This window comes from Canis aureus, chromosome 17, assembly GCF_053574225.1.
Source record: "Canis aureus isolate CA01 chromosome 17, VMU_Caureus_v.1.0, whole genome shotgun sequence".
Lineage (NCBI taxonomy): Eukaryota > Metazoa > Chordata > Mammalia > Carnivora > Canidae > Canis > Canis aureus.
In genome coordinates this window covers 325,669-352,011 of record NC_135627.1, presented here as the reverse complement: position 1 = coordinate 352,011, position 26,343 = coordinate 325,669, and the positions used below count along the sequence as shown (strand labels likewise).

Below are 26,343 nucleotides of genomic sequence, written 5' to 3'. Positions count from 1 at the left end.
CAGGGGTGCAGGGACCAGGGGCCAGGACTCAGAAAGACTCACTGAACAGGCCAGGTGTTCCCCGGCAGGCACTCCTGCACACACGGGCTCACCTGCTGGCTGTGGTCCTGCACCTTCATGTTTGATTCTCAAACGTGCAATGCATGAGGCTGTAGAGGTTTTCCGGCTGACGGGAGAGGCCCCTGGATACACTGTTGTGTGGGTGAGCAGGCAGTAGGGGAGTGAGAAACCTGGAGCGTGGCCACTTCCGGCACCGTCAGCCAGGGGTCACCTTAGGGAGGACCCCAGCAGTCACCCCGGTGGACGTCTCTGGGTGTCAGCACCCTACTGCATCCACTTGGTAGGGGTTGGGGGTGTGATTTGTGTCTTCCTAGCCCCCTCCCCCATAGTTCTGGACTGTCAGCCCTGACTGCTCATCCTGCCTTTTCCAGGAACCCACGTCAAGCCCTGGCATGCTGGAAGTCCTGGAGAACCAAACCAGCCGTAGGGCAGGGCTCGGGCTGTCTTCGGACATCCCACTGTGGGGCCTGGGGGCATTTCTCATCATTCCTAAGAGCTGGTGTGAAGTTCTCAAAACCTGTCCAAATACACATTTGCAGCTGGGATATGACACAGTGATCTAGGGGGAGAAACCACCGCTGCACGGATAGCGCAGACGCCCACTGCCGGGAGCGCTCCCCTGCTTTCCTCAAGAACACCTGCGGGAGATGGCAATGCGCTTGCTGTGGCAGGGGGCGGGGTTGTCCTGGGGCGGGGAGGGCAAGGAAGTACCTGCAAGTTCATGTTTTTGGCATCAAAAATGTTAAATACTTAAGATATATTTGATGGAAGCATGAGGGAAATGGAGAGCCAGGTAGGCCAAGGGGCCACCCTCTGCCCGGACTCCAGCACGGAGAACCTGAAACCCGTGCAGCTTCCCGAGGGAGAGGCGTGTCGCTGGCTATTCACAAGGACCCCTCCCCCAACTTGGCCTTCTGGCTCCTGGCCAGGTGCGCAGGCCCCCCGGGCTGCTGGTGGTAGAGCCGGTCACCATGGGCCATTGACGAGATCCATCGACAACGAAGATCAAAGCTCTTGGACCGTGAAGTTCACTAAGCCCTGCTTTGCGGTCCCTGGCGGTGTGGGGTGCCCTGGGGTCCCCGCTGCAGCTGGCTCTGCGGCGGTGGTGCCTTGTGGGATGGAGCCTGGGGCCTGCAGGGCCACGCTGACTCTGGCAGCGGGGGCCAGAGCGGGATCGAGGACAGCCAACAAGTGCCAGGGAGTCAGGAAGCGGTGTTGGCATTGCCCGTTCTTGGCTCCCACAGGCCGTGTGGCGCCGGAGGGGAGGCCTCAGCAGAGGGAAGGGGGACTCTGTTCTGACCTCTGCAGACCCCCCAGGGCTTCATGTGGGGTACAGATGCCAACAGAGCCGGGCATGAGCCGTCCCCTCGGAACCCCTGCTCTAGCGGGGCTTGCACCAGGGTGGGAGGGCAGTGCTGCCGGCCCCTCGTGCTTTGGGACTGACGCCAGCAGGCACTGGGCTGGGAAGGTCGTCGCAGTAACACTGGCTGGTGACCCCGCTCACCCTGCACCCACTCCACCTTGATCTGCCCCTCCACCTCAGACCACCGCCGCTGTGTCTCCGGGCCTCCTGTCACCCCCCTGCACCCACCCCTCATCGCCCGCTAGCCAGCCCTGAGCCAGAGAGAGGTAGGGCCCTCCCGGGGCTTTGGGGGGCAGAAAACCTAAGCGGCCCCTGACACCATCACGTGTCTCAGGGTTGGAGGTTGGTTTGATTTTGCAGCTTCGTTCAGCGGCTGCAACAGACAACGTGTGAATCAGAGGAGCCAGGGGAACCGCATTTCCCGATTATGTACTTGGAAAACCTGCCTGTGCCTGGAGCCCAGGTTGTAAGGGAGGAGTCGGGCACCGAGGGGCAGGTCCAGCAGCCGGACACTGTGTCCCTTCGCCCAGAACCGAAGCTGCAGGCCGAGGAAGACAGAGCAGGATGTCTGAGCGTCCCCCACCGCGGGTCCCGGGACTGGCATTCCCACTGCACGCGGGAAGGAAGCAGCCCTAGGACGCTCGCGGACATCCCCACGACAGTCCTCGAGCCCCACGGGAGGTGACCGCTTCACATCACCGGGGCCTGGCCCTTGTGGCAGGCCGGGGGGGGGGGGGGCCGCTGGCTTTGCGGCTCGGGAGGGGCTCCTCCTGGGCCCCGCGTGCTTGGCTTGAGCGGTCGTCCCTCGGCACATCTTGGCAGGGCGGGGCCTCCCGCTGGAATTCTGCTCCGGCCTGCCCGGACTGCGGACTGCGGACCCCGGGGCAGGGGTGGGGAAACGTGCTTTCCGAGAGACAGGGGCTGTGACTCAAGGCGGGAGGGCACATGCCCCCTCCCCCCTGGGGCCGGCCCCGCCGCACGACTGAGGGGCTGTCAGGGCCCAGGTCGGGTTGCTGGACCCAGAAGCCTGTCTCCTGACAGCAGCGAGGCTGTTTTGAAACAAATAAGATGCTGACCCGGTGGAGCCCGGGACGCCTTTCACTGGGGTGTGTACACAGAAGGAGGGGCCAGGACGCCCCGGGGTGCGGGGGTGCGAGCCCACCGGGGAGGAACAAGGCTGCCCCCCGGGGCCCACTAGCTGCAGCGTCCAAGGAAGCAGCGGGGTTGTTGGGGTGTTTGAAGGACCTCTGTGAGAAGCCGGGGCCGGGTCCCCACTGACTGGGGTGGGGGACTTGTGACGTGGGCCAGAATGAGGACCGTGACCCAGCAGCCTCCTTAGTCTCCTTAGTGCTCCTTAGTCTTCTTATCTCTAGAATGGGAGCGCCCAGTCTCCCCCGGCCTCAAGGCCCTGTCAGAGTGGACGCGGTCCTACCCTGCAGCCTGGAGGGCTCGCTCCCCTGCTCCCAGCAGAGGTCATGTGGGTCAGGGTCCTGAGGCCAAAAGGAGTTGACAGGCTGCAACCTCCTGCTGTGTGTGTGCTGCACCCCCCAGAGAACTTGTCCCTCCAAGACCAAGGGAGAATGTGGGGACGCCCAGGCAGTCCTCACCAGGGCTTGTGCCCCGCTCTGCTCGCACAGGGCTCTCCCTCTCTCCTGCTGCTTCTCCCAGGGCTCTTGGGATAGTCAGGCAGGCGGCATCCTGGGGCAACAGGCCTCGGGGGACAGGGGAGGGCCTTGGGGGAGAGCACCTCACCTCCTGCCCGGGCCTGGGCTGGTCTCAGACGACTCAGTGCTGGCTGTGTTGGTCGTCCTGTCTCCCTGGAGGAGGACAAGCTTCTCACCTCCCAAGGCCTCAGCACCCCCAGGTCCCTGGGCAATGGCTAGGCGGTCGCACTCAGCTCCTGTCTGCCAAGGCAGGCCCTCCGTGATGCCATGTCACTGGGACCAGGGCATCTGGTGACACCAGGGCTCACAAAGGGCCTCAGGACGACCACAGTTTGAAGGACTTCCATCTTTTGTGGAGTGAAACATCTCAGGTTATAGTGGGAAGATCTACTTGGGGGTGTGTTTCCCCATGAACCAAGGATTGTCCAGCCCTGCGAGGCGCCCAGGATGCTCTAAATACAGGTGCCAAGAAGGTCTGTCTGTCTGTTCTACAGAGGGGTCATGGGTCAGGAGGTCAGAGGGCAGGGAGGGCCAGTGCAGGGGGTATCTGACTTCTGGGCTGCATGTGGAAGCTCCACGCCCTGACCTGGAGGAGCAGATACGCACAGGCACGCCGGGTCTGGCTCAAGCCCCGGGCCTTCCCATGAACTGGTGGCCACCAATGCATTCACCTTCCAGCCTCCCCTTTTAGTGGATCATGAGAGTTAAAATTCTCTACTGATGAAGTGACTCTCCGTCGCCTCCTCTTGGACGGTGCCGGTGACCTCCCCGCTGAAGGACACAGGAGGTGATGCGCTGCCCCAGGCCCGCCACCAGGGGTGCACTGAGCAAGCGCCTCTAACCCTGAGGGAGCCGCTGGGGGTGTCCAGGGCTGGGGGCAGGAGCACTGGGGTGCGGCTGGGTGCAGGGGGGGGTGTCCAGAGCTGACGGCAGCAGATGTGCCTTCCACACGGCCGTCTAGGTGGTAGCAGGAGGAGACCACAAACCAGCTGCCACGGCCGGAGCAGCATAGATAGGTCCGCCCTCAGGGGCACAGTAACCTCTGAGGGCTTCAACCAGGACGCGCCCCAGAGTGCTCAACTACAAAAAGGGGCTGAGGATAGAACCCACCCTGTAGGTTGCTGTGGGATTAAGGACTTAAAATCTGCAAAACTGCCAAGACCGTGTCCTGTGCCTGATGCAGAGCCAACACCTGCTCTGTACTGTGGCTGTTGCCGTCATGACTCCTCGGGGGCCGGGCACTGTTTTCATATCACATTTATCTTTGTGATGCCCTGTGCCCTGGGCAGTGTGGCAGGAAGGTCATTTCTCACTGCGATGAAGTTAGTTTCCCCAGAACAATGTGTAGATAAATTAAGATACACTGGACATCCACTGTCTCCCCGCCCTGCCCCCGGGAAGGGAAACGCCGAGAGGTGGAGAGCGTGCTTCAGTCACCAGGTCTGGCACACAGATGAGGTCAGGAAAATGCTTGTGACAGAATGAAAACTTGTAAACAAATAAACAGGTGCAATGTGATGCCGATTTTGGAAACGAGCTGTATTTATCCATCTGTCTCCATACATAGCTCTTTATATATATAGAGAGAGAGAGAGAGAGTGAGAGAAATACATGAAAATTCTAACAGAGAGTCTAAAATAGAGAACAAATTCAATGGTTTTTGTTAGTCCCCACAAGGAAGATGCATATTGGGTTTGAAGTGAAGGGGACAACATTGAAAGGCTGGAGGCAAGGAGGGTGAGCAGGGCGGTGAGCCGCCCATCCTGGCCCTGCCCCAGGGCGGTTCTGTGGGCCTCTCGCAGAGTAGGTGGAGGCCGGCAGAGAGTCAAGGACGAAACCAGGTCAGGCTGGGAGCCATCACCTGGGGCCATCAGCCAAGCCTGTGACAAAATGCCAGCAGTGAGCCGCATCAGTGTCCCCGAGGACCAGGGGCCTCTGAGCAGGGAGGCAAGAGGAGGGTTCCCCTGGCCAGCTTGGCATTCACATCCCCCAAAACTCCAAAACTGCCCAGCAGGTGTCCCATCCCGCCCCCCACCTGCTGGCCACTGCCCCCTGGCTGAGCGTCTGAGCACAGGCCGGGCAGCAGCAGCTTGGCCGTACCCTGGGCGGCTGCCGAAGGCCTCGAGCTGAACGCTCTGGTTTCCTTCTGGCTTCCAAGCGTGCCATGTCCCCGGCAGTGAGTGCTCGGGCCCTACTGCGCGAGAACAGGTGCCCTCAGGGCTGAGTGCTCTTGCTCGGTGTCCACGCCTGCTCCACCCCACCTCGCCCCCGGGACTGGTGCATTTCTCTGGCAAGAGAGGGCTGTGCCTGCTCCATGGAAGCCTCGGCAAGGGCAGAGGTGCACGCCTGCGATGGAGGCTTGACATTTTCCTGGTGTGTCCCCTCCCACAAGACCCTCTGGCTTCCAGGGCCACCCCTGCCGGCAGCTCAGGGACTGGGCATGTGGCTAGGAGACCGGAGCCAAAACCACCACATCTGCAGGCCGAGCCTCTCCAGTTACCCCCAGGCCTGCCCTAGACTGGTTCCCCAGCAGACAGCCCCAGGCCACATGGAACAGAGCTACCTCAAACCTTGAGGTTCAGAGGCTTAATGAAAAGACTCATGCATCTTAACTGCTGAAAGGCTGCAACCAAGGTAGCCATGCTGTGCACACGTGGGGCCTCCCTGCTTCCTAGGCCCTAAGAGGCCAGCAGCCACTCACCATGACAAGGGATGAACGACAGACGAATGGACAGCAGGCCACCCAGGCCCTGTCTCCCTCCTGGCCTGCAGCTGAGCATGGTCACAGAGGAACCAGCAAAGCCAGTCTGGCAGTGCTGCTCTGTGTGGTAGTACCCCTGGGCCCCAGACATGGAGGTCTACTCCTCCCTCCTGGCCAAGCAAGGGGCAGCACAGCTGTCTCTGCAGAAGCTTCCTGGGTGCCGTTCTAGTTGGTGACAGCAGTTCGAATTTGGGCAGGGATAGGGCCTGCCTGTTTGGGGGCTGGGACACAGATGTTCCACATCTCCTTTCCAGGGGGACAAGCAGCGGCCCCTGTGCCTAGGGTGGCTGAGGTCCTCCGTGCGTCTGTGATCTGGTCCTGAGACAGCAAGGCTGCAGCCCCATACACCCGGCCAGGGAAGCCAGTTTCCATGCTTGCAACTCAGCACGCATTTTCCAGCTGCTCTGACGCTCCCTGTTCCCAGACGGACAGCATTGGAGCAGAGGAACCGTGGTGCCCAACCCACCTGCACACAAGATAGGCACCTGAGAGGTTCATCTGTCTGACCCCTCTGACCTCTGGGCCCAGATATTCCTCACCCTCAGATGCTGCGTGTCACCAGACCACGTGGTCCTGTATGCTTGTGTGTGTGCATGCACGTGTGTATATATATGTGGGTGTGACTGCCCACACGTGTGCTCTGTGTGCAAGTGTATATGCGCCCACATATAACACATGTGTGCATGTGTGCCCGTGTCCATGTGCACGTGTGTGTGCGTGCATGGTGTGTAGATGTATCCATGCACAATGCACACTATGTGTACATGTACACATGCATGTGTGAGTGTGCATGTACACATGCTCGTGCACTCAAGCATGCATGTGTGTGTATAAGAGTGAGCAAGGGGGATCCCTGGGTGGCGCAGCGGTTTGGCGCCTGCCTTTGGCCCAGGGCACGATCCTGGAGACCCAGGATCGAATCCCACATCAGGCTCCCGGTGCATGGAGCCTGCTTCTCCCTCTGCCTGTGTCTCTGCCTCTCTCTCTCTCTCTGTGACTATCATAAATAAATTAAAAAATTAAAAAAAAAAAAGTGAGCAAGGTGTGTGTGCTGCCTTCTCAGCATTTGGTTGGGCCACATGAAATGAAAAATATTTGCTCACTTGGCCTGTGGTGGTTTGAACAAACACAGTCTGAACCCCTTGTCAAGCTTCCTTTGTATGATCCTCTGCCCCTGTCCCCTGTCCCCACAAGCAGCATCTCCCAGAGCCTTGATGCCCAAGGCAGGGGCCCTTGTGAGGCACGGGCCCTGGGACCTCCACGTCCAGCTGCAAGAATGGCTTAGTTCTGGGCCTGCTCACATCTTGGCCTCGGGGAGCGCGCCAGCCTCCCTCCAGGCTGCTCTCACTGGGGCCAAGTTTGCAGGCCATCTCTGAGAGTAGAGCCTGCCCCCAGACCCCAAGGGATCTGACTTTGCTTCCGGGTGTTCCTAGGATCTGAAGGGTAGGGCTGGGTGATCACAGCTGCCATCGTGCACACGTGATTTGGGAGGCACAGCCACCTGTCCCTGAGCTCACCCCCCGTCCCTCCATCACGTTTCAGAGAATTGTCAAGCGGGACCAGAGAAGGAGAACACCTTCTGTTCACACTTTATTGTGTCTTTTTAAAAGATGGCATCATGGCTTAGCCAGCAGATCAGTGGTTCACACCTGGGTGGTCATCAATGCCCTGAAAGGGTTTGAATGCTGTTTCTCAGGGCTGCCTGTGGCATCCCCAACCCCATCCCTTCGTCCCTCCATCGCAGGTCTCTGCAGGACTGAGAGGGCTGGGAGGTCAGGAGAGCAGCCCCCTCTATTCTCCCTCCTGCAGAGGTAGGCCTCCACCCAGTCCCGGTGCAAACTACCTTGTCCCAGGCTGCTACACGCTCTCCTTCGCCTTCCTTCTGGTGGAGTACGGGATGCAGCACACCCAGCTGGTCTTGGTCCTAGAGGCCGAGAGGAGGCCACAGCAGATGAGAGCCAGGCATCCCCCCACCCCTGAGTTCAGAGCCTGGGCCACAGGCAGCACCCCTCCCCACAGGTGCATGCCCCTATCCGGCCCAGCTTCCTGCACACACCAGCAGACTCCCGTGCAGAGCTGGGCTTGCCTTCCCACCAGCTGTCCAAGCTTTCTCCAGCCCTCCCAGGGCCTTCATCCTCTGCGCTGGGAGGCCTAACCGGAGGGGCTCCTTGACCATGAGAGACCTCATAGACCAGCCAAACCAGAATGCTCCCCTCGGCCCCAGAGACAGGCCATCTCCAGGTTTCCCCACACCAAGCCCTGTCCATTCTCAGAAGACCATGGCCTCTGCTTTTCCCTCTGGGGTGTGCTCCGGGGTGTCCACTTCCAATCATAGCTGCCTCTGGGATAAGTCAGCTGTCCTCCTTCCCTTTGCAGGGACCCCACAGTGACTGTGAACAGAGCTGGACAGAAAGCCTCAGCTCTGCAGAAAACCAAGATGGTAGGACAGCAGAGCAGCAGGACAGACTGCCCACCTACCCCCAGTCCCCTACCCACTGGCCAAGCGGCCGCCTACAGCCAAGGCCCGGTTCTGTGGCCCATGGCCAGCGGGCTCTCTTGGGCAGCAGAAGCATCGGGTGGGCTGCCAAGACCATGGAGCCAGGTGGGCGGACTCGGGACTGTCCGGTCCCAGGGGCAGAAGACAAAGCCACCATGCTGCTTCCAGTGCGGCTGAATCCACGACCACATCCACTCAGAAGCAATGGGGAACATCAGGATCTGCTTAGGAAAGACCCACCCATTCTCAGCCTAGATTTGGGAGTGAGGTAGGGATCCCAACATCTTAGCTGATACAGGCGAGACCCCCTGTGCGAGTAGCAATGGGCAGGACACGGGCCATGTGCACGGACACGGGGTGACACTGCCTCACGGAAGCTCTCCCATCTACAGGTCTGGGGGAAGGTGGTGGTAGTAATGACACCGTCAAGGCCCCAAGCAGCCGACGTGGAGCCCCTACTCGAGTGGGCGCTGTGTGCGTCCAGGCTCCAGCCCACGAGCTCCTGTGTGACCCTCAAGCTGTGAGCGGGAGTCTGGGTGACCTAGAAGCGGGCGAGTTCCAGTTATTTAAAAGGACTGTGTGTCAGTTTTACCAAGTAATTTACTTTGTATCTAAATATCTCTATTAGAGACATTTTTCTTTTAAAAAATGTTGAAGCAAATGAGCCCAGATATTAAAATAGCTGTTAATTCCAAGAAGTGGGAAACTGGGTTAACTGTGATTTCCTTCTTACTGTTTCTCTACATTGTTTAAAATAAAAACAGATCCGCAGGCCCTTGGATGATATAGTGGCCTGCTCCCAGCACCCCTTATGGCCTCAGGACTTCGTAGGCCTAGGCTGGCCCTGCCCAGTGTCCACCCTAAGTGGGTCTAGGCAGTCAGGACAAATGTGCCTCCCACCCCAGCCCTCGGGCCTGGCCCCCTCTGCAGACACTCTGGCCGATGGTGTGCCCCCCGTCCCCCAGCAAAACCCCAAACTGACCAGCTAGAACCATCCACACGGCAACACTTTCCTCTCACCTCCTCGGCCTCCTCCCACCTCTCTCACCTCATAGTATGGCTGATCTGTTGGCTGATGGGATGGGGAGAAAGGGTCTGGCTGTGGGGTGAGGGGCACTCAAGGTAAGGGTTGTCCCTGAGTCCCACTGCTCGCCTGTCAGCCCTCCAGGCCAGTCAATGCCTGGTCTCTGCACACATGGGAGAGGAAGGCAAGCAAGTAGCGGGCTCTGCCCTTCCCCCAGGAGGCACAACGGACCCAGCAGACACCGTGGTGCAGGAGAACCCCCATCTCTCCATGTAGAAACCCACAAGCATCACTCACTCGTCTTCTGACAAATCCCCCACATCCATCTGGGACCGTTTCTCTTCTCTCACGGCACCTGTGACCACCTGTGGCGAGTGGCAGAAGCAGTTTAGGGAACAAGTGGAGGGAATCAACTCATCCACCACAGCCACCAAGGCCAGGCCTGCTAGACCTGCTCAAGGATCAGATGGGGGCATGGAGACAGCACCGGCACTGAGCATCTTCCCATGAATTGGGGCACTGTCAAGGGAAAGTTTCCCCCAAAAGTAAGGGTGAGGGCACCTGTGTGGTTCAGTCAGGTGAGTGTCCGACTCTTGATTTCAGCTCAGGTCAAGATCTCAGCATCGTGAGATCAAGCCCTGAGTTTGGGCTTACACGCTCGGCATGGAATGTGCTTAAGATTTTCCCTCCCTTCCTCTGCCTTTTCCCCTGCCCCACTCTCTTTCTATGTCTCTCTCTCAAAAGAAAAGAAAGAAAGAGATGAGAGAGAGAGAGAGAGAGAGAGAAAGAAAGAAAGAAAGAAGAAAGAAAGAAAGAAAGAAAAAAGAAGAAAGAAAGAAGAAAGAAAGAAAGAAAGTCGTAAGTTACTTTCTAATTAGGAGACCCCCGACCAAGGAACTATGCCTTTAATGTGCATCACTGTGACCCCCAGACTATAATCCAACTCTGCCACTGGATGACCCTCCTTGAGTCCTTAGAACCTGTGGTGCTCCCAAGAGAGTCTTGTGAGGGGCTAATAGCATGTTCACTGTACCACATGTTCTGAGGGCAAAGAGCGAGGAGGCACAATCTGGAAAAGAACAATCCCACGCAAGAACTTAAATTTCCAAGATAGAACTTCAAAATACTTCCAGAGTGGCTGCCCACAACATCTGAGAAACGGAGGACATCCTAGGACATTTGTGTTGGATGGTCCAGATAGGCCATTGGTCAACAGCTTCGTTTTACAGAAAATGATGCTGTGACAATGATGATGGTGATGGTGGTGGTAGTAATGGTAGTGATGGTGATGGTGGTGATGGTGATGATGGTGATGGTGATGGTAGTGGTGATAGCAATGTTGGTGGTGATGGCAGTGATAGTGGTGGTGGTGGTGGCAATGATGATGGTGGTAGTGGTGAGGATGGTGGTGATGGTGATGATGGTAGTGGTGATGGTGCTGAGGTGGTAATGGCAGTGATGGTGGTGGTGGCAGTGGTGCCAATGATGATAGTTATGGTGATGATGGTGATGGTGGGGATGATAGTGATGGTGGTGGTGATAATACCTGATGCTGAGGCTTTCTGGGTATAAGCACCATGCTGAGCTTTCCAGTTCAACCCTGGGGATGTGGGTACTAACTACTAAGATCCCCACTGTATGGATAAAACTGAGGCAGTGAGAGGTAGAGTGACTTGAGTATTTAGTGGCAGAGCCAGATGTGGACACCCAGTCTCTGACTCCCAAGCCTTTATACCACCCCAGTATGATCCCCGAAGAGGTTCTCAGGGCCCATGGGCACCATGAAGGTTGACCCTGGCCCTAGAGTCTCTGATGATGCCAGAATGCATGCAGGTTGGAAGATAAGGAGGAGGCAAGGTGGCTTTTGAGTTCCCAGGCCAGTCGTCAGCATCCCAGAGTCCTCCTGGCACTGCCAGCCTGCCTCTGCCTCAGCCTCCACGACATGCATGTGGGACAGGTTCCCTGGACAAGCTCCATGGGCCCTGAGCACCAGCATTCCTGGCAGGTGGTCTGAGGGCTTTTACCTCCTCGGCACGGTCTCCCAGATCAATCTCCACAAACTCAGATGGTTTCTGTGAATGGAAACCAGAGAGGTGTGGATGGCGGGCCAGGGTGGGCTGGAGAGGAGAGGAGGCTCCTGGGAGGGGCAGTGGGCTCTGGGCCCTGGGGCAGCTGAGCTCTGCATGATTAGCACTGGGACCACCAGATGATGGCGGAGCTCAGTGAGGGCTCCTGGGGAGCTGGGCAGTGTGGATGGTGAGGTGACCGTGGCCAGCTCTGGTCTCCCACCTCTCCCGACATTCTGTCAGGTCTCTGAGGCCCCAGGTGTCCCCTGGCTTCGCCCTAAGAGAAGCAGGGCCTGCAGGTCACAGGGCAATGCCCAGCGCTGGCCCACACCGGTACACTGCCCACGAAGCTCCTGGGCCCCCTGGGGCCTGCACTAGTGAGGAGTGGGGGCCTCAAGTGGCTCCAGGTGTTGCTGCCCCAGCGTCTCTAACCAGCCCAGGAGGGGTTTCCAATGGAAGCACTTCAGTTAGTGCGGAAGGTATTTGGGGATGAACCCTGGGAATCCCATTAGGGACCATCAGTTGTAGGTGCTGGTAAAACAGGTCCAGCCCCTTCTCTGTTCCTTCCCATGCAGACTTGGAAGAGAATGAGAGCCTCCTTCCCTTGGAAAGTGCCTGGTGAGAATTCGTACCCCAGCTACAGTGGGTCCCTGGCCACCTCCTGTCATATGCCTTTGGCAACTGCACTGTTTGGGATACTGGGGTTAGGATGCACAGCATCAGCTGGGAGCGCAGAGCTTGACCCAAAGGCTTTTGAGCTATGGCAGCGCCGGGTCCAGCCTGTGGCATGGCCCTACCAAGAGGCCCTGAGGCCACATCTGCATACCCTGCTTGTGCTCACATGGGAACATGCCTGAAGGGACCTCCCGGTTACCAAAGTCAAAGGCCCTTGCCTCTTTTCCTGGAGGCTCATCCAGCTTGACGGACTCTGGTTCCTGTTCCTGGGGAAGAAACCAAACAGGTAAATAACAGCGGGACCCGAGAACGACGGACATGTGCACCCATACAGGTGTGCCCAGCCAGTGCTCCCACTCTTGCCACTGGCCTCTGGGCGGCAGCCCTTCCCCTCTGGCTCCGTCCTTCCTCCATCAGGGTCCAACTTCTCGAGGGCATCCTGATTCTTTTCCTGCTTGTCCTCCTCTGGGTCTGCCTGACTGTGGGAGGAGCAGGGGCAGTGGATCAGGATGGGTACCGAGGAGACCCATCGAGCTGGTCCTTCCTGCCCCTGGGCGTTGGGAGAGCTCTGGGATGTGCCTTCACGGAAGCTGGGTGTGGAAGCCTTCCTCCTGCCCGGGGTTGGGGTGGGGGAGGGACTCTGGGGGAAGAGGCAGTGCTACTTGAGGATGGTTCTTGGCAATGATGGTAGTGCCAGGGGCCTGTCCACCAATGGTGCTGCACATCCAGAACTTCCCCAACAAACTAGACCTCTGCGTGCCCAGGGGTCTGGAGAGCTGAGTGCAAACATTTGCCAAGACAGGCATCAGCTCTGGGACTCTAGGCCATGGCCAGCTGCAGGCCTGCCTGGGGGAGCAGGAGTAGGGGCTGGGGAGGGGGTGGCTGGCAGCCCTGGGAAATCCTCCCCTCGGAGCCTTCACGGTCTTCTCAGGACCCCTGTGCCACCCTCATGTCTCTGGAAACCACCTCTGCTGGATACAGACCACTCACCAGCTGGCATCTTCAATGTCACTTCGTAGGTCCCTTCCCTGGTCCTCAGACTCTGGGGAGGAAGGAGCGGCAGTTGTCAGCTCCCATCCCTGGACCCTCTGGCCTGGCCCCAGGAGGATGGGGCCCAGATTGGGGGAGTCCCCTCAGCTGCTGCACTTGTCCCTGCCAGTGCCTTGGTCCCCCCTTGTCCAGCCCGACACACATAGTCCAGCTGACTGGGAAATCACAAAGCGGAAGCTGGGTGTGGAAGGCTGGGGAGGCGCCTCTGAACACCGCAATACCGCAGAGAAGATGTCCTTACAGAAGTGGGTGCGTCTATTCGGCTCCCAGGCCTTAGGGCTGGGGCACCTGCTGACACGGGAGGCAATGACCAGCTTGGGTTGGTACCTGCACGCGACTCCTGCTTCTCTGCAGGAGTCCCTGACACCATCCCTGCCCTGGGCCTGGTCTCATGGGGAGCCCCGCCCCACGGAAGTCGACCTGCCTCAGCAGGAGATTCGTCTCAGACAGGCCTGGGGGGTGGGGGGGTTACGTGCACTCCTCTTGGGCTCATCGGAGTTCCCTGCGGGGAAGACCTGGGGTTGTCAGCCCTGCTCCTGTTGGCCGCACCTGCACAACCTCAGCGACACTGGCTCCTCTGTGCAGACACCACCACTCTAGAGCCAGAGCCTCACAGGCAATGGGCAGGGGTCCAAGGGAGCAGGGGTGCAGGGGTGCTGCTCTCACGTCTTCAGAGAGCATTCCGGAGCTCGGCAGCTCTGGAGCCGTCTCCACCTCAGAGAACAGGACCCGAGTGACTCGGAAGCTGTGGTTTTCTAGTAGGGATTTTACAATTGACTTCTTGTGGAAAATCTTGATCTGCCCCTACCCGTGGGTATGTGTGTCCTCATATTTTAGAGGACACAGGCTCATCCCTGAACCTGCTCCATCCTATAATATGTATCTGGCAAAAAGGAAAGAATCAGTAAAAAGAGAGACATGATATGTTTTCTGCAGTGCATCTTCTTCCTGACAGAAGCAGGTTTCGGCCCTTTCCCTCCCCTAAGGGGCTGCTGCGGCTATCAGGGTGGTAGGCTGGGGGCTGAAATGCGCTCCGCTGAGCCCAGTGAGGTCCAAGAACAGAGATGTGAATGTCCCCAAATGCTCACAGATTCTTTTTTGGCCGCGAGATGCCCCCTTGGGTATCGGCAGGCTGAGGGCGCAGGCTGGGGCCAGGGTGCAGGCGCCCAGAGGCAGCACCACACCGCCTTGCTGCTTGGCCACCAGCTGAAGCTTTCAGCAGGTCCCTCTCGCCCACCCCTCTCAGGAGCAGGCCCCCCCACACCTGCCTGGGAACTGCAGTGGGTGGTGCACGGGCAGTGGGGTGGGGGCGAGGGTGCCCTCGAGGGCAGGGGCACAGAGCAGGCCTGAGTACCAAGGTCCGGGAGGGTGTCAAGGATGTAGCAGCCCGTGCTCCAGTGGGTCCCCTGGTGGATCCCGTGCAGGCGGCCAGGGTGGGGAGGCGGGCTCAGGGTGCAGCCGCCCAGGGTTGGGGCACTCAGCACATGGACTTCTGCTGTTCCCTCCCAGACCGGGCTCGTCCTGAGGCCAGCTCACTCTGGCCACCCCCCAGGCCCGTCCCTTGACTTAGGTGGCCCATGTCCTGTGTCCACTGCATCCTGGTGCCAGGGGTTCAGGCAGCAGAGGTCCCTTCGCCCCTGCTCCCTACGCTGTGGGCATCCCATCAGTGAGCCTCCTGTTCTTGGTGTGTGGGCTCTGGGGAGGCGACATTGGCTCCTCTGTGCAGACACCACCGCTCCAAATGGTGACACTGGGGCCACCAGGTGTATGTGGCAGGATGGTGCCACAGAGAAGTCTCTGCCCGGCCTCTTGTTTGGGGGAAATGCAGCACTGGTAGGAATAGCCGGGAACGGTGGGGCCCAGACGGTGCTCTGTGGCTGCCCCGCGGCGGCATCTCAGACACCCTCGCGTCCATTCGCAGTATTTCCCACATAGACTTAGGCCGACTTCTTCTTTGGGAAACTTTGCTCCTCTTGCTGCGAAAGGCTCAGGTGCCCAGAGTTTGCTGGGACGGTGGTGCCGAGAGCCTTGCAGTGACCCGTGTGGCCCACCAGCCGGCACCTCCTTTCCCCTACCCGCTGGAACATCTCTGCATGTTTACACTAACGGAACAACACTCTTATGCCACCGCCTCTCAAAATCGTCCCTAGGGCATGAACAGCGAACCGCATTTCCTACTGCTTCATTGCTGTGGCGTCCCGACACCCTCACAAAGGGCCACTCACCAGGTGGGCCTTCCCAGCAGAGCCAGAGCTGCCAAGAGCCTGGCACAGGACTGAAGTGGTCACCTTCATCTGTCAGCCAGGCCAGGGTCCGGCTCTTCCTGGGAGAGCACCGTGCACCCAGCCCCAGTTCCATGTCCCAGGATATCCTAGGTGGCACGTACAGCAAGTGTACGTTAGCTCACCTGTGTCCCGTGTCCTGGGTCCACTACCCCTGGGCCCACCGCTGACCCTGCCTGGCAGGTTACCCGTGCAGGACTGACCAGAGACACTTCACGTGGCCACGGCCTTCTGGATGCACAGCCCCCCTCGCCTGCTGCCTGCTGACCCCAGGGTCAAGCATGCTCTGCCCAGGCCTTAGGATCTCAGCAGGGACGAGGGCGTGGGCAGGCAGGAGAGAGGGACGCTGCTGGGGCCTACCCAGCTCCTTGGATGGCTTCTTGATGCAGCTCGGAGGGTCCCCCTTCTGATGCAGGCCGCCCACACTCCGGCTCCTCTGGAGCTCAGCTATCTCGCTGGCTGCCTTGAGGTGTCCGGGGGCCACCCCTGGTGGAGGGGCCCCGGGGCCTGGCCGGTGCCTCCTATGTGCGGCTGCGTCTTTCTCCATCCTCCTCCCCTCCATCAGGCTTCAGGAATGAAGAGGGACGTGGGCTCCCGAGCGCGCCCTCAGACAGAGAGCATGGCTTCCCACCTCTGTCCCACCAGCAGCCCTGTGTGGCCGGGGCCCCTGTTGCCAAGCGGCCCCTATGACATCACCACAAAGTTCAGAGGTCAGAAGTCAGTGCAGGCAGCTCTTTCCGTGGGTGAGCTTCCTTCTGAGGCCCTCCCCGGCCTTCCCCCCGAGGATGCGGAGGCAGACGGCTGAGTCCCTTGTACTCGAGGATCTTTCTGCAGGGACGATGCCATCACGACCCAAGGGACCGAGGGTTCAGAGTGGCAGTGCTGGTGTCACAGGCTCATCAGCAGCCAGCGGCCCCGCTGTGCTGTCCGCGTGGGCTGCGAGCGCACTGCAGTGAGGCCGCTGATGCCCGGGCGCTCGGGTCTCACCGCTGGGAGGCGGGAAGCCCGACGTGCAGGTGCCGCGGCCACCTCGTCCTCCACAGTCGTCCCTCGCGCTTCCGGGCCCTCATCTTTTGTTTTCTTCTGTTTTTCCTCTTCTGTTTGAGTCTGGGTGACACACATTTGTTTCAGGAGTTTGACGTGTGGGTCAGCTCCTCTGGCTGTGATGCTGTGCCCCCTGCTAGCACGGCCATCTGCCATCGCACCATGCGACCGCGGACGCTGTTCCATTTCACCCATGACCAAGTCACTCACACCAGGGTCTGGCCCCCGTGCTCCCCGCGTCCCCTGCCCGCCTTCCGCCACCAGCCACCTTTGCTCTCTGTGTTTATGGCTCTGATTCTTTTTTATTCCATTGGTTTGTCGCTGCTGTTTGTTTAGACTCCACTTACCGGTGGGGTCCTAGGATATTCGTCTTAGTCTGATTTATTTCACTCAGTGTTGTACCTTCTCGGTCCAATCGTGTCACGAATGGCACAATCTCATCTCTTGACTTCTGAATAATATTCCATTATAAAGGCCAGCTTCTCTTCACCCACTCATCTGTCGGTGGACATCTCAGCTGCTTCCGTATCTGGACATCGCAGATAACGCTGCTATAAAGTTCTGGGGAGCATGCACCCCTTTGCATTAGTGTTTTTCTATACTTTGGGGTAAATTCCCAGCAATGCAATTGCTTCTATTTTCAACTTCCTGAGGACTCTTCACACTGTTCTCCAGAGTGGCTGCACCAGCTGACACTCCCAGCAGCAGTGCATGAGGGCTCCGCTTCCTCCACAGCCTCACCAGCCCCTGTTGTTTCTTGTGTTATTGATCTTAGCCATGGTGACAGGTGTGAGGTAGTGTCTCATTGTGGTTGTGTTTTGCATCTCCTGGTGATCAGTGATGTTGAACATCTCACGTGACTGTTGGCCACATCCTAATCTTAGGAGGACGCTGGTCACATGGGATTGGGGTCCACCCAAATGACTTCGTGTAACCTTAACTAACCCCTTTAAGGAACCCATCTCCCAACACGGTCACAGTCTGAGGGGCTGGGGTCAGGATTTTGCCATGAGTTTTTGGGGGACACATTCAGCCCATGATACAGCTTAGCAGAGAACATCTGGTCTCATCCCAGCACACATTTTTTATCTTGAGGCATCCAAGGCCACAGGAGACAAATCATAATAGGTGCTTTCCCTGAGCAACCAGCAGATCATAAATAGAATGAAGCAAAAGGGACTCTGTTAATTCCACATGCACTTTTATCTTCCAAACCACTTCCCGGCACATCCACTCATGGGGGCTCCAGTCACCCAGCCAAGGGGCTGGTGCAGCTGCTGATGAGCCCAGGGACATGAGAGCAGAGGTGCCAGGCCTACAACCAGGAGGGTGGGATGCTGAGATGGGTTGTCTGGAGGCAGAGCAGGTGGGCGCACATGGAGGCCCCTGGAAGCCACCATGGCCGGTCATGAGGCTCCTGGGAGAAGGCCTTGGCTCCCAGGCTTTCTGCCCCCGGTCCCACGTCCTCCCATGGGGACAGAACTTGGCTCTCCTGATTCCCTGGGTCCTGCATGTATCTGAGTCAGCCAGGCTCCCTGAAGCTGCCCCATGGACCTGCCGTGGATGCCTGCATGTCCCGGGGTACTGATGCTGCTGGCTTGACCCCTGCACCCCTGTGCCGTACCCCCCCCAGCCCATCTTGCTGCCCAGGGCTGCCAGGAGCGGCCGCTGGGAAGCAGCAATAACACCTCCCTCCCCAAGTCCCCCAGGAGGGGCTGACCCCCCGTCATCCCAAACCTGACCTCGTGTCCTCAGAGCCAGACCACTTGATTCTTTCCTAACAGGTGACTCAGGCTGGAAGTTGAACAACGGAGTCAACACCACTTGGAGAGGAAGAACAGGGAAATGATGCATCCCTGCTCTGGAGGCAGGTCTCCTCCAGGCGCTGCCCCCACACACGCAGCACCCCCCAATCTGGGAGCCCCTCCTGTTGCTTCCCATGGATGCCGGCCTGTGTCTGGTCCTGGAGCTCAGGCCCCATGTGTCCCGGAGATGGTAACACATGCTGGAGCCTGTCCTCCTCGTGTGGGCTCGAGGCCGCCTCCACCCTCACTGAAGGCTCCCGGCACAACATGCATTGAGGGAACGCTGAGTGCCGAACCCACATCCTTCCATCCCACAGAGCACTGTGGTTTCCAGTCTGACCCTCACCCTCACCTGTCCCACGTGCCCGCTCCGCCACACGCAGGGGGCACTCCCGCAAAAACAAACCAGTCTTCAGAAAGAATAAAACATCTGTTTTAATTGGCCAGTAAAATACATTGCAAATCATTAGTATCTTATAAACAGAAACATTAAGTTACAAATCCATGTTAAAAATTGCAGTTTGGTGCAGCCTCATAGCTGTGTGTCCCAAAGTTTATTTTTTGCAACATCTTCCTCACCGTTTTGTGACAAGGCATGTTACTAACTGCCATCGTTCAGAATCTGCAGGACAGTGTTTGCAAGTAAAAGCAGAGATGGGCACAAGGTCTGTGTGTGTGAACAGTGCTCTCCAAAGCTCAAAGGCTGCCTGCCTGCCTCATGTCAGCATCCCCACCTCCACAGAAAAGCACCCCACCACTGCCTGGCAGCTGCCAGGGGCTTCACAGAGACACAGCCTCCAGCTCAGGAGGAGCCAAGTCTGCACAGCTCAGGGCCTCACTTTCCCTGATGTGCTCTGGACGGCCTTTAACTGGCTTCTAGGAGATGCGCCTCCTTCCCTCTGTGGCTCTCCTGTGGCACCCTGCCCTTTGATGAGAACAGGTCTAGATGTTCCAAGGTACCTTATATCAAAGACCTAATGAGAAATGGTCCTTTAAAAACATTAAGAAAAACAGCTTGAAAATAATGCACATTTCTATTTTAAAAACCTTCCCCAAACCTCCAGAAGTGGTGGTGGCTAATGTGGATCGTACTCTGCAGTTCCACTGACAGCAGAACTACAACTTTTGCTCAGAAGGGGATGGGGTGGACACTGACCTCAGCCCATTGCCAGCTCTGGCAGTGTCTGCAGCCCACGGGGGTGGGAACACCCTAGTGCTCTCTGCAGAAGGATCCCGTACCTCCAAAACATCAAGAACATCCTCAAATTCGGATCTTTGTGCCATTATGCACAATGAGGCCACAAAACCGACCTTTCAGCCAGGAATCACAGCAACACCAAAGGCTGGAGCTGGAGGGCCACTGCCCACGGCCGCCCAAACAGGCTCACGGGAGACGAATGATGCTATTTAACGTCCGGTCTCGCTGAAGCAGAATACGCGAAGGAACAGGGCTCCAGGGGCACAGCGCCACGCAGCGCAGCAATGGCAGAGGTGCACACGACACAGAAGTACAAGCTCTACAGAGGGCACAGTGTCCCCAGCAGCTCATTCCAGAAAGGCCGGTTCCAGTCACCTGCCACAGTGTGAATAAAGTGCACGGCAACCACAGACACAGCCCGCGGAGGTTCACCAGTCCCAGGAGCTTGGCGTGTGAGCTCTATGTGAGCGGAACAAGTATGGATCCCTTGCCCTTTAGTCCTGTCTCTGTTCCCTCCTTCCCGAAGGTGGTGGTCTTCCTGGTGCCCGTCCTTGGACACGACCTCCTACAGACTTCAAATGGAATGGGTGGAGGTCTCAGACTGCTGCCTGATGTAGCTCTGGAAGCTCTTGTCTCCAATGGGGTGCTCCCTGCAAAGCAGAAATGGGGAGGAGAGAGTGGGGTGTAGTCTCCTACGGCCAGTGCTCAGCTGCGTGCTTTAATACTCTCTCTTCTGTCTTTAAACGTGATACGTGTTCATCGCAATAAATATGAAAAATACAGACAAGCAAAGAAAAAACAAGCTAAGCCAGAAGTTGTCTATAGAAATGTATTTGTGGCCCAGAGAGAGGCATGATGTGTGCAACTTCTGGCCCAGGAAAGCCTAATTTTGGAAGCAATGGATCTGAAGGCAGGAGGGTCTGGAGGCAGGAGGTGAGGGAGGTGCTGCCCCTGGGACACTGCCCAGCAGGCCCTGGAGAGCACGGTAAGCCCCTCTGAAGGGACAGGAAAGCTGCCCTAGTCCTCATGGGTGCATGCAGGTGGCTTCACGGTAGCGCCCGGCCCAGGACACTCCCTGAGGTCCCCTTCTCTGCTACCTTTGCCAAGAGCAGCCCGCAATCCCGCCGCCATACTCACTGGCTCCCATACTTGGTCTTCTTGAACTTGTCCCTTCTGTACTGGGCGTGCTCCTGCTCCAGAGCCCCAACCCCAGTGATGACCTGCTTCAGTGTCTTATAGGTCTCCTGAGGGTCGTCAATGATGAACGTCGAGTACTCCTCCTGCTCGGGCCCGTCGTACACAGATCTGCTTCCACAGGCCTCTGCGGTGTTGGGAGAGGGCTGGAGGTCAGGGCGGGAGCTCTTCGGGGCAGTAGCCTCAGGGAAGGGCTGGCAGAGCCCACGCAAACGCACAAAGACACAGAAGCCATCCCCAAGAGCTGGGCCTGCACTGAGCCCTAGAGAAGCCAGGGTCTGATGCCTATTTCTGACCAGCCTGTTTTCTGGGCGACCTGCATCTATCCACGCCCCATGGCTCACCAGACCAGAACCAGCAGATGTCTGTTCACGGACACTGGGCCAGGTTGGCTCAAGAGCCTGTGGTCACCCAGGGTCAGTCTGGGGAGACGACCTCCCCCATGAAGGCCCCATCTTAGAAACGGGTGCCAGGGGTTCACTCACCCAGCATGCACACGCACACCCTATGCTGGGAACCGTGGGTATGAGGTGCGTAAAAAGGTGTCACCTCTCAGCCAGTCTGCACTAGGAGCTTCCTGCGACCTCTGTGACCCCTATCTGCTGTGCAGTGACTTTCTCATTGGACCACCTCACTCCTGCTGAAGACCATGCTGTGGCCTCCAGGTATCCACAGGAAGCGCCAAGTCATCTGAGCTGGGCCTGGCCCCCTCCCCACACAACCGGTCCCCAGTCACCTGAGCTGGGCCCTACATTCCAGGGCCACAAAGAGACCAGGTGGGAAGACATGCCGTTTGGATAGTACCTGGCCTAGGTGAGCCAGCATCTAGGGGGCTCCTCACCCTATCTGTATTGCTGTTTCATTATCACAGAAGCTCTGGTGTCCACTTCATTGTCTTTATTTCTAACCCAGGAGAAATCTCTTATTTCTTGAAAAACCACAAGTCTGTACAAAAGAAAACTAGGAAGATTTAACATTTCAAAGAAAAAGAGAATCTGATGTGAGAAAGACAAGCAGGTCTAAACATGAGGGACGAATGAGCAGAGGAGGCAAAGGAGGAAGAGCCAGGTGGAAGGGTGCTGATCTCATGGTCTGGACCCCTCCCCACAGCCCTACCTGTGGGAGCTACCCAGCCTGGAGCACGTTATGTAAGTCCAAGCCTCTGTGAACCCTCTGGGGAGGAGGGACACCGGTGTCCCTGAGAGGCTCCTGCCTGGGGGCCTGGCAATACGGAGAGCTTGGCTGTTATTTTATTTTATTTTATTTTATTTTATTTTATTTTATTTTATTTATTTTATTTTATTTTATTTTATTTTAAGATTTTATTTATTTATTCATGAGAGACACACAGAGAGGCAGAGACACAGGCAGAGGGAGAAGCAGGCTCCACGCGGGGAGCCTGACATGGGACTCAATCCCGGGACTCCAGGATCACAACCTGGGCTGAAGGCAGCACTAAACTCCTGGGCCGCCCAGGCTGCCCAGCTTGGCTGTTTTAAAGACAGCCAGTGTGGACAGGTCAAGAGGGATCACCCCTGAACACGCTCACATCTCTGATCACTGCTCACGGTGACCAAAACCAAACAAATTCACTGCCAGCATGGTGCCGGCAGAGAATGGGCAGACGCCTTCCTGACACAAGGATCTGAACTTTCTGCAGAGTTCCAGGTGCCCAGAGGACTCAGACCCAGAGGGGACGGAGTACAGGGGAGGTGGCCTGGACAAGGATACAGGCAGCCAGGGCCCTCACTGCCTCCCAGGGGTTATTTGATTTAATCCTGGATTAACCCACACGGGATGGTACCATCACTGCCTGGTCTCATAGGAGAGGACAACAGGCCTTGCCCAGTTGTCTCACAGTGGACACCAAAGCTGTCTCTGGGTTGCCTGAGAATGGCAGACAAGCTGCCCGCAGGGCCCCGAGGAGCCCTGAGCAGATGTGTTCGGAGTGACCCCAGAGGCCCAGGCCCGAGAGAAGGTGATTGTGTGGGGGAAACAGCACAGTGCTCTGTGTGAATCCTCCCCCTAACCATCCCAACACCTGATAAATGGGCCCTTGTGCCTACTTTGCAGAGGGTGAAGCAAGCTGCTATCCCAGGATATACCACGAGAATGGTGACCTGCTGCCACCCTGAAAGGTTCATCTGCACTCATCTCAGCCCCACAGCCCAAGCCCCCTGTCAGCTCGTTAGCCAGGCCCCTGCCAGGCCCCATGCTAACCCTCCTCTGCCTAAAGTACTGGGTTCTGCTGTCAGCAGATTGCAGGGGGAGGGTTAAAGAACCAGGGCAGGCCCCAAGGAAGAGAGCCAGGTGACTCCATACCACATGAGGGAGGTGGAGGAGACCAAATCTCTCCTCCTGCACAGGCAACTACAACACAGCTTCCTCTGATCACCTAAAGGCTGCCATGCCCAAGAGAAAAGGACTGACCATGTCAGGTGTTAATAAGCCCCATGGTCAGTGCCAAAAAGAACAGTTTGATTAATATAAAAGGAGTATCTTGCGATGATTAGGTTGCTCTGACAACAAACTATCTGCCTCAAAGAAGCACTGAGACTCCAGACAGAGGCTGGAAGACGGTCTGAGAAGTGATTCAGTGCCACAGTGCCCGGGTGAAGTGTACTGTAAGGTCTCCAATCCTGTTGATACTCTAAGAACACTTGTCCAGATGATTCCTATACTTTGAGGGAGGTTCATTCATCCATCTATCCATCCATCCATCCATCCATCCATCCATCCATCCATCCATCCACCACTCATTATCCATGCATCCATCGTCCACCATCCATCTATCATCCATCCATCCATCATCCACCCATCTACCCATCATCCATCCATCCATCCATCCATCATCCATCATTCATCCATCCATCCATCATCCATCCACCCATCACCCATCCATCCTCTATCATCCACCATCCATCCATCATCTATCATCCATCCATCTGTCATCCATTGCCTATCCATCTATCTAGAAAACATGTATTTAGTTCCTCCTTCATGTCAGGCTCTAGGATAAATAACACCTGCTTCTGCTCTCAAAGGGTCAAGTATATTGAGACAGTTGTCATGGCAAAGACAGAGATACATACAGGGTTAGAAAAAGCTCCCTGGAGGAGGAGATTCACAAGACAACCAGGTATTGGCCAGACTGAGGGGGCAGAGGCAGAGGCCTGCAATGGCATGATGCTGGGGAGACCCCAGACAACGTGTCTGGAAGCAAAAGGGAGACAGTGTGTGGAAGAGGTCGCTGCAAGGTGGTTGATCATGCAAGGCTTAGGCAGCCCCCTTCACAACCCCCTGGATCTCACATGGTGGCTTTGACCTCCTAAGACTCCTTACTTCTACCCTCCTCTGGACTGGTCACTCCTCTCAGGCGGCTGGGAAGGGGCTGGCATCCCCTGGCTCCAATGCCTTTGCCACCTTGAAGCCTGGTGTAGAGTGCCAGGGCCACCACTGCAAGGCCTCCTGGAGCCCTGGAGCCACGTGCTGTGTACAGCACACTTGCTGGGTGGGTGTGTGCGTGTGCACACGAGCATATGTTCAGGTGTATAACACAGTTGTCTTGCATGTGTGTGCATGCATGTGTGACTGTGCATGTGCCCAGAGCCTGGAAGTGCACCCAGATGAGTCACATGAGGAGACCAGAGAACAGGTGTGGCCCCCTCAGACGGGAAGCTCAGCATGGCATGCTTGCCACACCATCGCCATTTTACTGTGTTAGATCAGGAAAAAGAAAAGGAAAAATATCTAGCAGGTGCGTTTCCAGGCCCACTCCGCTTTATTTCACCTTCAGAGTGGGGCTTAAGGGCTGGGTCACCGAGTCTCTGAATGTGGCTCTGAGAACTGCCCGGCTCGGCCCAGGACCAGGCAGCTCATCTGCCTCCCAGTAGCTCTTCTTCCATCCACCTCTCCTGAACTGAACATCACCCCATGTCACCTCATGTGTCCCACCCATGCTGCTGAGCTCTGCAGAACATTATAAGGTGGTTAAATGTTGAGGATGATAAAGCTGCGTCAATATTATGTCTGCTCCCACGTGCAGAGTCACACACACACATAGGCATGCAACCCTCTGAAAAACACAGAAGACCGAATCCTCAGTCTGGGGGTACAGGAGATTATAAAATATACTATCTTCTCAAGAACTTGGCAGTTCAGAGGCTGCAACTGAATTCCATCTTAAAATTATCTACGGGATCTGTTATTAAAGTAGTTCGCCCACGTAGCTGCCAAGCTGCAGAAAGCAATTCCCCCCCCTCGGTGCCACAAACGAGGACAGGGGGCTCCGAGGGCTGGTCGTGCCAGCAGAGGGCTCCCGTTGTCGCTGGGACCCCAGCCAGGCATCCCTGAAGCCACTGGCAATCTCGTGAGACAGTGTCAGGCTGTAAGCGGAGCCTACCTTGCATTTTCTCCAGTTTGCTCATGTAGGAGCTGAAGAGAGAGTAGATTCGCTCCGTTTCTCGGTCCCCGTCAATGTCCAGCTGGATGTTTGCTGGGAGGCCGCTGCCCCAATACAGCAAGACCAGAACAGAAAGAACAACAATGGGAATCATGACCTTTCTTTTTTTAAAGAGTTAGCTAACAGAGTGGTCTTATAAAGTGAGCTTATCCCTGATGGCATTCATGTGTGGTTGGTGGAAGAGGTCACAGCACTTAAAGGTGACCATCCACGGGCTCGGAGGACGAGAGGCCCACAGATCTGCTGTGATAGCCAAGCAGACTTGTTCTGCTGGGAAAAGAAATGACTTTACTGATGCACCTGGGCCACGTGCCCTGAAGGTTCGGCCTGCCACCCAGGTGGGGACAGCCAGGTCCCCATTCCTCCTCAGCCTGGGGTGGCTCCTACTCCGCCTAAGCGTGTGGCAATGTCGCCTCCCCTGGACACAGTGCTCAGCCTCTCCTGGGCAGGATCCCACAGGGATTTTCCTGAGTCCTAGAAGCCGGATCCTCCACTCCCGCTTCCATTAGCCTGGGCCTTTCCTCACGCCCACACTAGACAGCAGTTGTCACTGTCCTCGTAAGCCATGGGGCACCTGGTCCTCCTTCCAGAAGAGGCAAGGTGAGCCTGTCCTGACCCTCAGGAGGCCCAGCTGACAAAGCCGGAGGGTGCAGGGGAGTGTGTGCAGATACTTGCAGAAACCGAAGGGCCTGTGAGCAGGATGGCGGACGACAGCACCTCCCTTACTGCCACCCACCCCCAAGGATCACTAGGACCCCTGGCAGAGACAGGAGGACCCAGGATGGCTCACAGCTCCTGATGGGTCTCCTGAGAGCCTTCATGTGGATAAGCCAGGGCTCTCTCACACAGAAGCCCCTCAACAATCAAGACAATGGTCCACGGGACTCAGCGGTGCATATGCAGCTTGCCAAGACGCCACATAGCCCTGTGGCCACACTTCCTTGTGCAATGCACAAGCCAGACTACGGTGCTTGGGCCACACGGGGTGGATGTGAGACAAAGTGACTGAGGGGACCTCACGAAAGAGACAATTTTTTTTTAAATGCTCCTTTTTCAGCTCCTATTCTGAGTCTGCACCCCTCACACCACTCGACACACGCCTGGGCAGGGACAGAGGCAATGCTACCTTCCCAGTTCTCCAGTACAACACAAAATGTCTAAGGAGTGACTAGTGGGGTCGTCATAAACGTTCTCTAGG

General features: G+C 57.2%; 2 protein-coding genes and 1 long non-coding RNA gene across 10 annotated transcripts in view; 1 reads left to right on the top strand and 2 right to left on the bottom strand.

Moving 5' to 3' along the window:
• Positions 1-7,425: 7,425 nt before the first annotated feature.
• C17H13orf46 (chromosome 17 C13orf46 homolog) lies at positions 7,426-16,122 on the bottom strand. 6 transcript variants are annotated; one of them, XM_077854845.1, is made up of 9 exons: positions 15,646-15,744; positions 15,386-15,531; positions 13,101-13,152; positions 12,481-12,589; positions 12,329-12,376; positions 11,394-11,441; positions 9,667-9,734; positions 7,689-7,772; positions 7,426-7,516 (listed from the first exon to the last, which is right to left on the bottom strand). In XM_077854845.1, the coding sequence occupies exons 1-8, from the start codon at positions 15,723-15,725 to the stop codon at positions 7,706-7,708; spliced, it is 618 nt and encodes a 205-aa protein (XP_077710971.1). In that variant the 5' UTR covers positions 15,726-15,744; the 3' UTR covers positions 7,426-7,516; positions 7,689-7,705. The 6 variants fall into 6 exon arrangements, with proteins under 6 accessions (XP_077710971.1, XP_077710970.1, XP_077710972.1 ...); XM_077854844.1 differs by having other exon boundaries at positions 7,692-7,772; positions 15,646-15,740; XM_077854846.1 differs by lacking the exons at positions 15,386-15,531; positions 15,646-15,744 and adding an exon at positions 15,803-16,122 and having other exon boundaries at positions 7,692-7,772.
• A 33-nt stretch (positions 16,123-16,155) lies between these two features.
• Positions 16,156-19,069, top strand: LOC144287650 (uncharacterized). Its single transcript, XR_013355403.1, has 2 exons — positions 16,156-16,458; positions 18,271-19,069. It is a non-coding gene; the product is annotated as an uncharacterized LOC144287650 (long non-coding RNA).
• Positions 18,709-26,343, bottom strand: part of RASA3 (RAS p21 protein activator 3) — a 109,352-nt gene continuing 101,717 nt past the window's right edge. For all 3 annotated transcript variants that reach the window (XM_077854841.1, XM_077854842.1, XM_077854843.1), the window contains 3 exons: positions 25,086-25,189; positions 20,627-20,810; positions 18,709-20,139 (listed from right to left, as the gene is read on the bottom strand). In XM_077854841.1, the coding sequence (XP_077710967.1) occupies positions 20,064-20,139; positions 20,627-20,810; positions 25,086-25,189 (364 nt within the window). In that variant the 3' untranslated portion in view covers positions 18,709-20,063. The remainder of the gene's footprint in view (positions 20,140-20,626; positions 20,811-25,085; positions 25,190-26,343) is intronic.

Bases quoted from the DNA above. Each gene is read 5' to 3' on its own strand.
- C17H13orf46 (XM_077854845.1), bottom strand. From the start codon at position 15,725: ATGCTTGACCCTGGGGTCAGCAGGCAGCAGGCGAGGGGGGCTGTGCAT. The intron at 12,377-12,480 runs GCCAGTGGCAAG...TTTCTTCCCCAG, and splicing joins GGAAGGGCTGCCGCCCAGAG to GAACAGGAACCAGAGTCCGT. The intron at 11,442-12,328 runs GCAAGGGCCTTT...TTCCATTCACAG, and splicing joins ATGAGCCTCCAGGAAAAGAG to AAACCATCTGAGTTTGTGGA.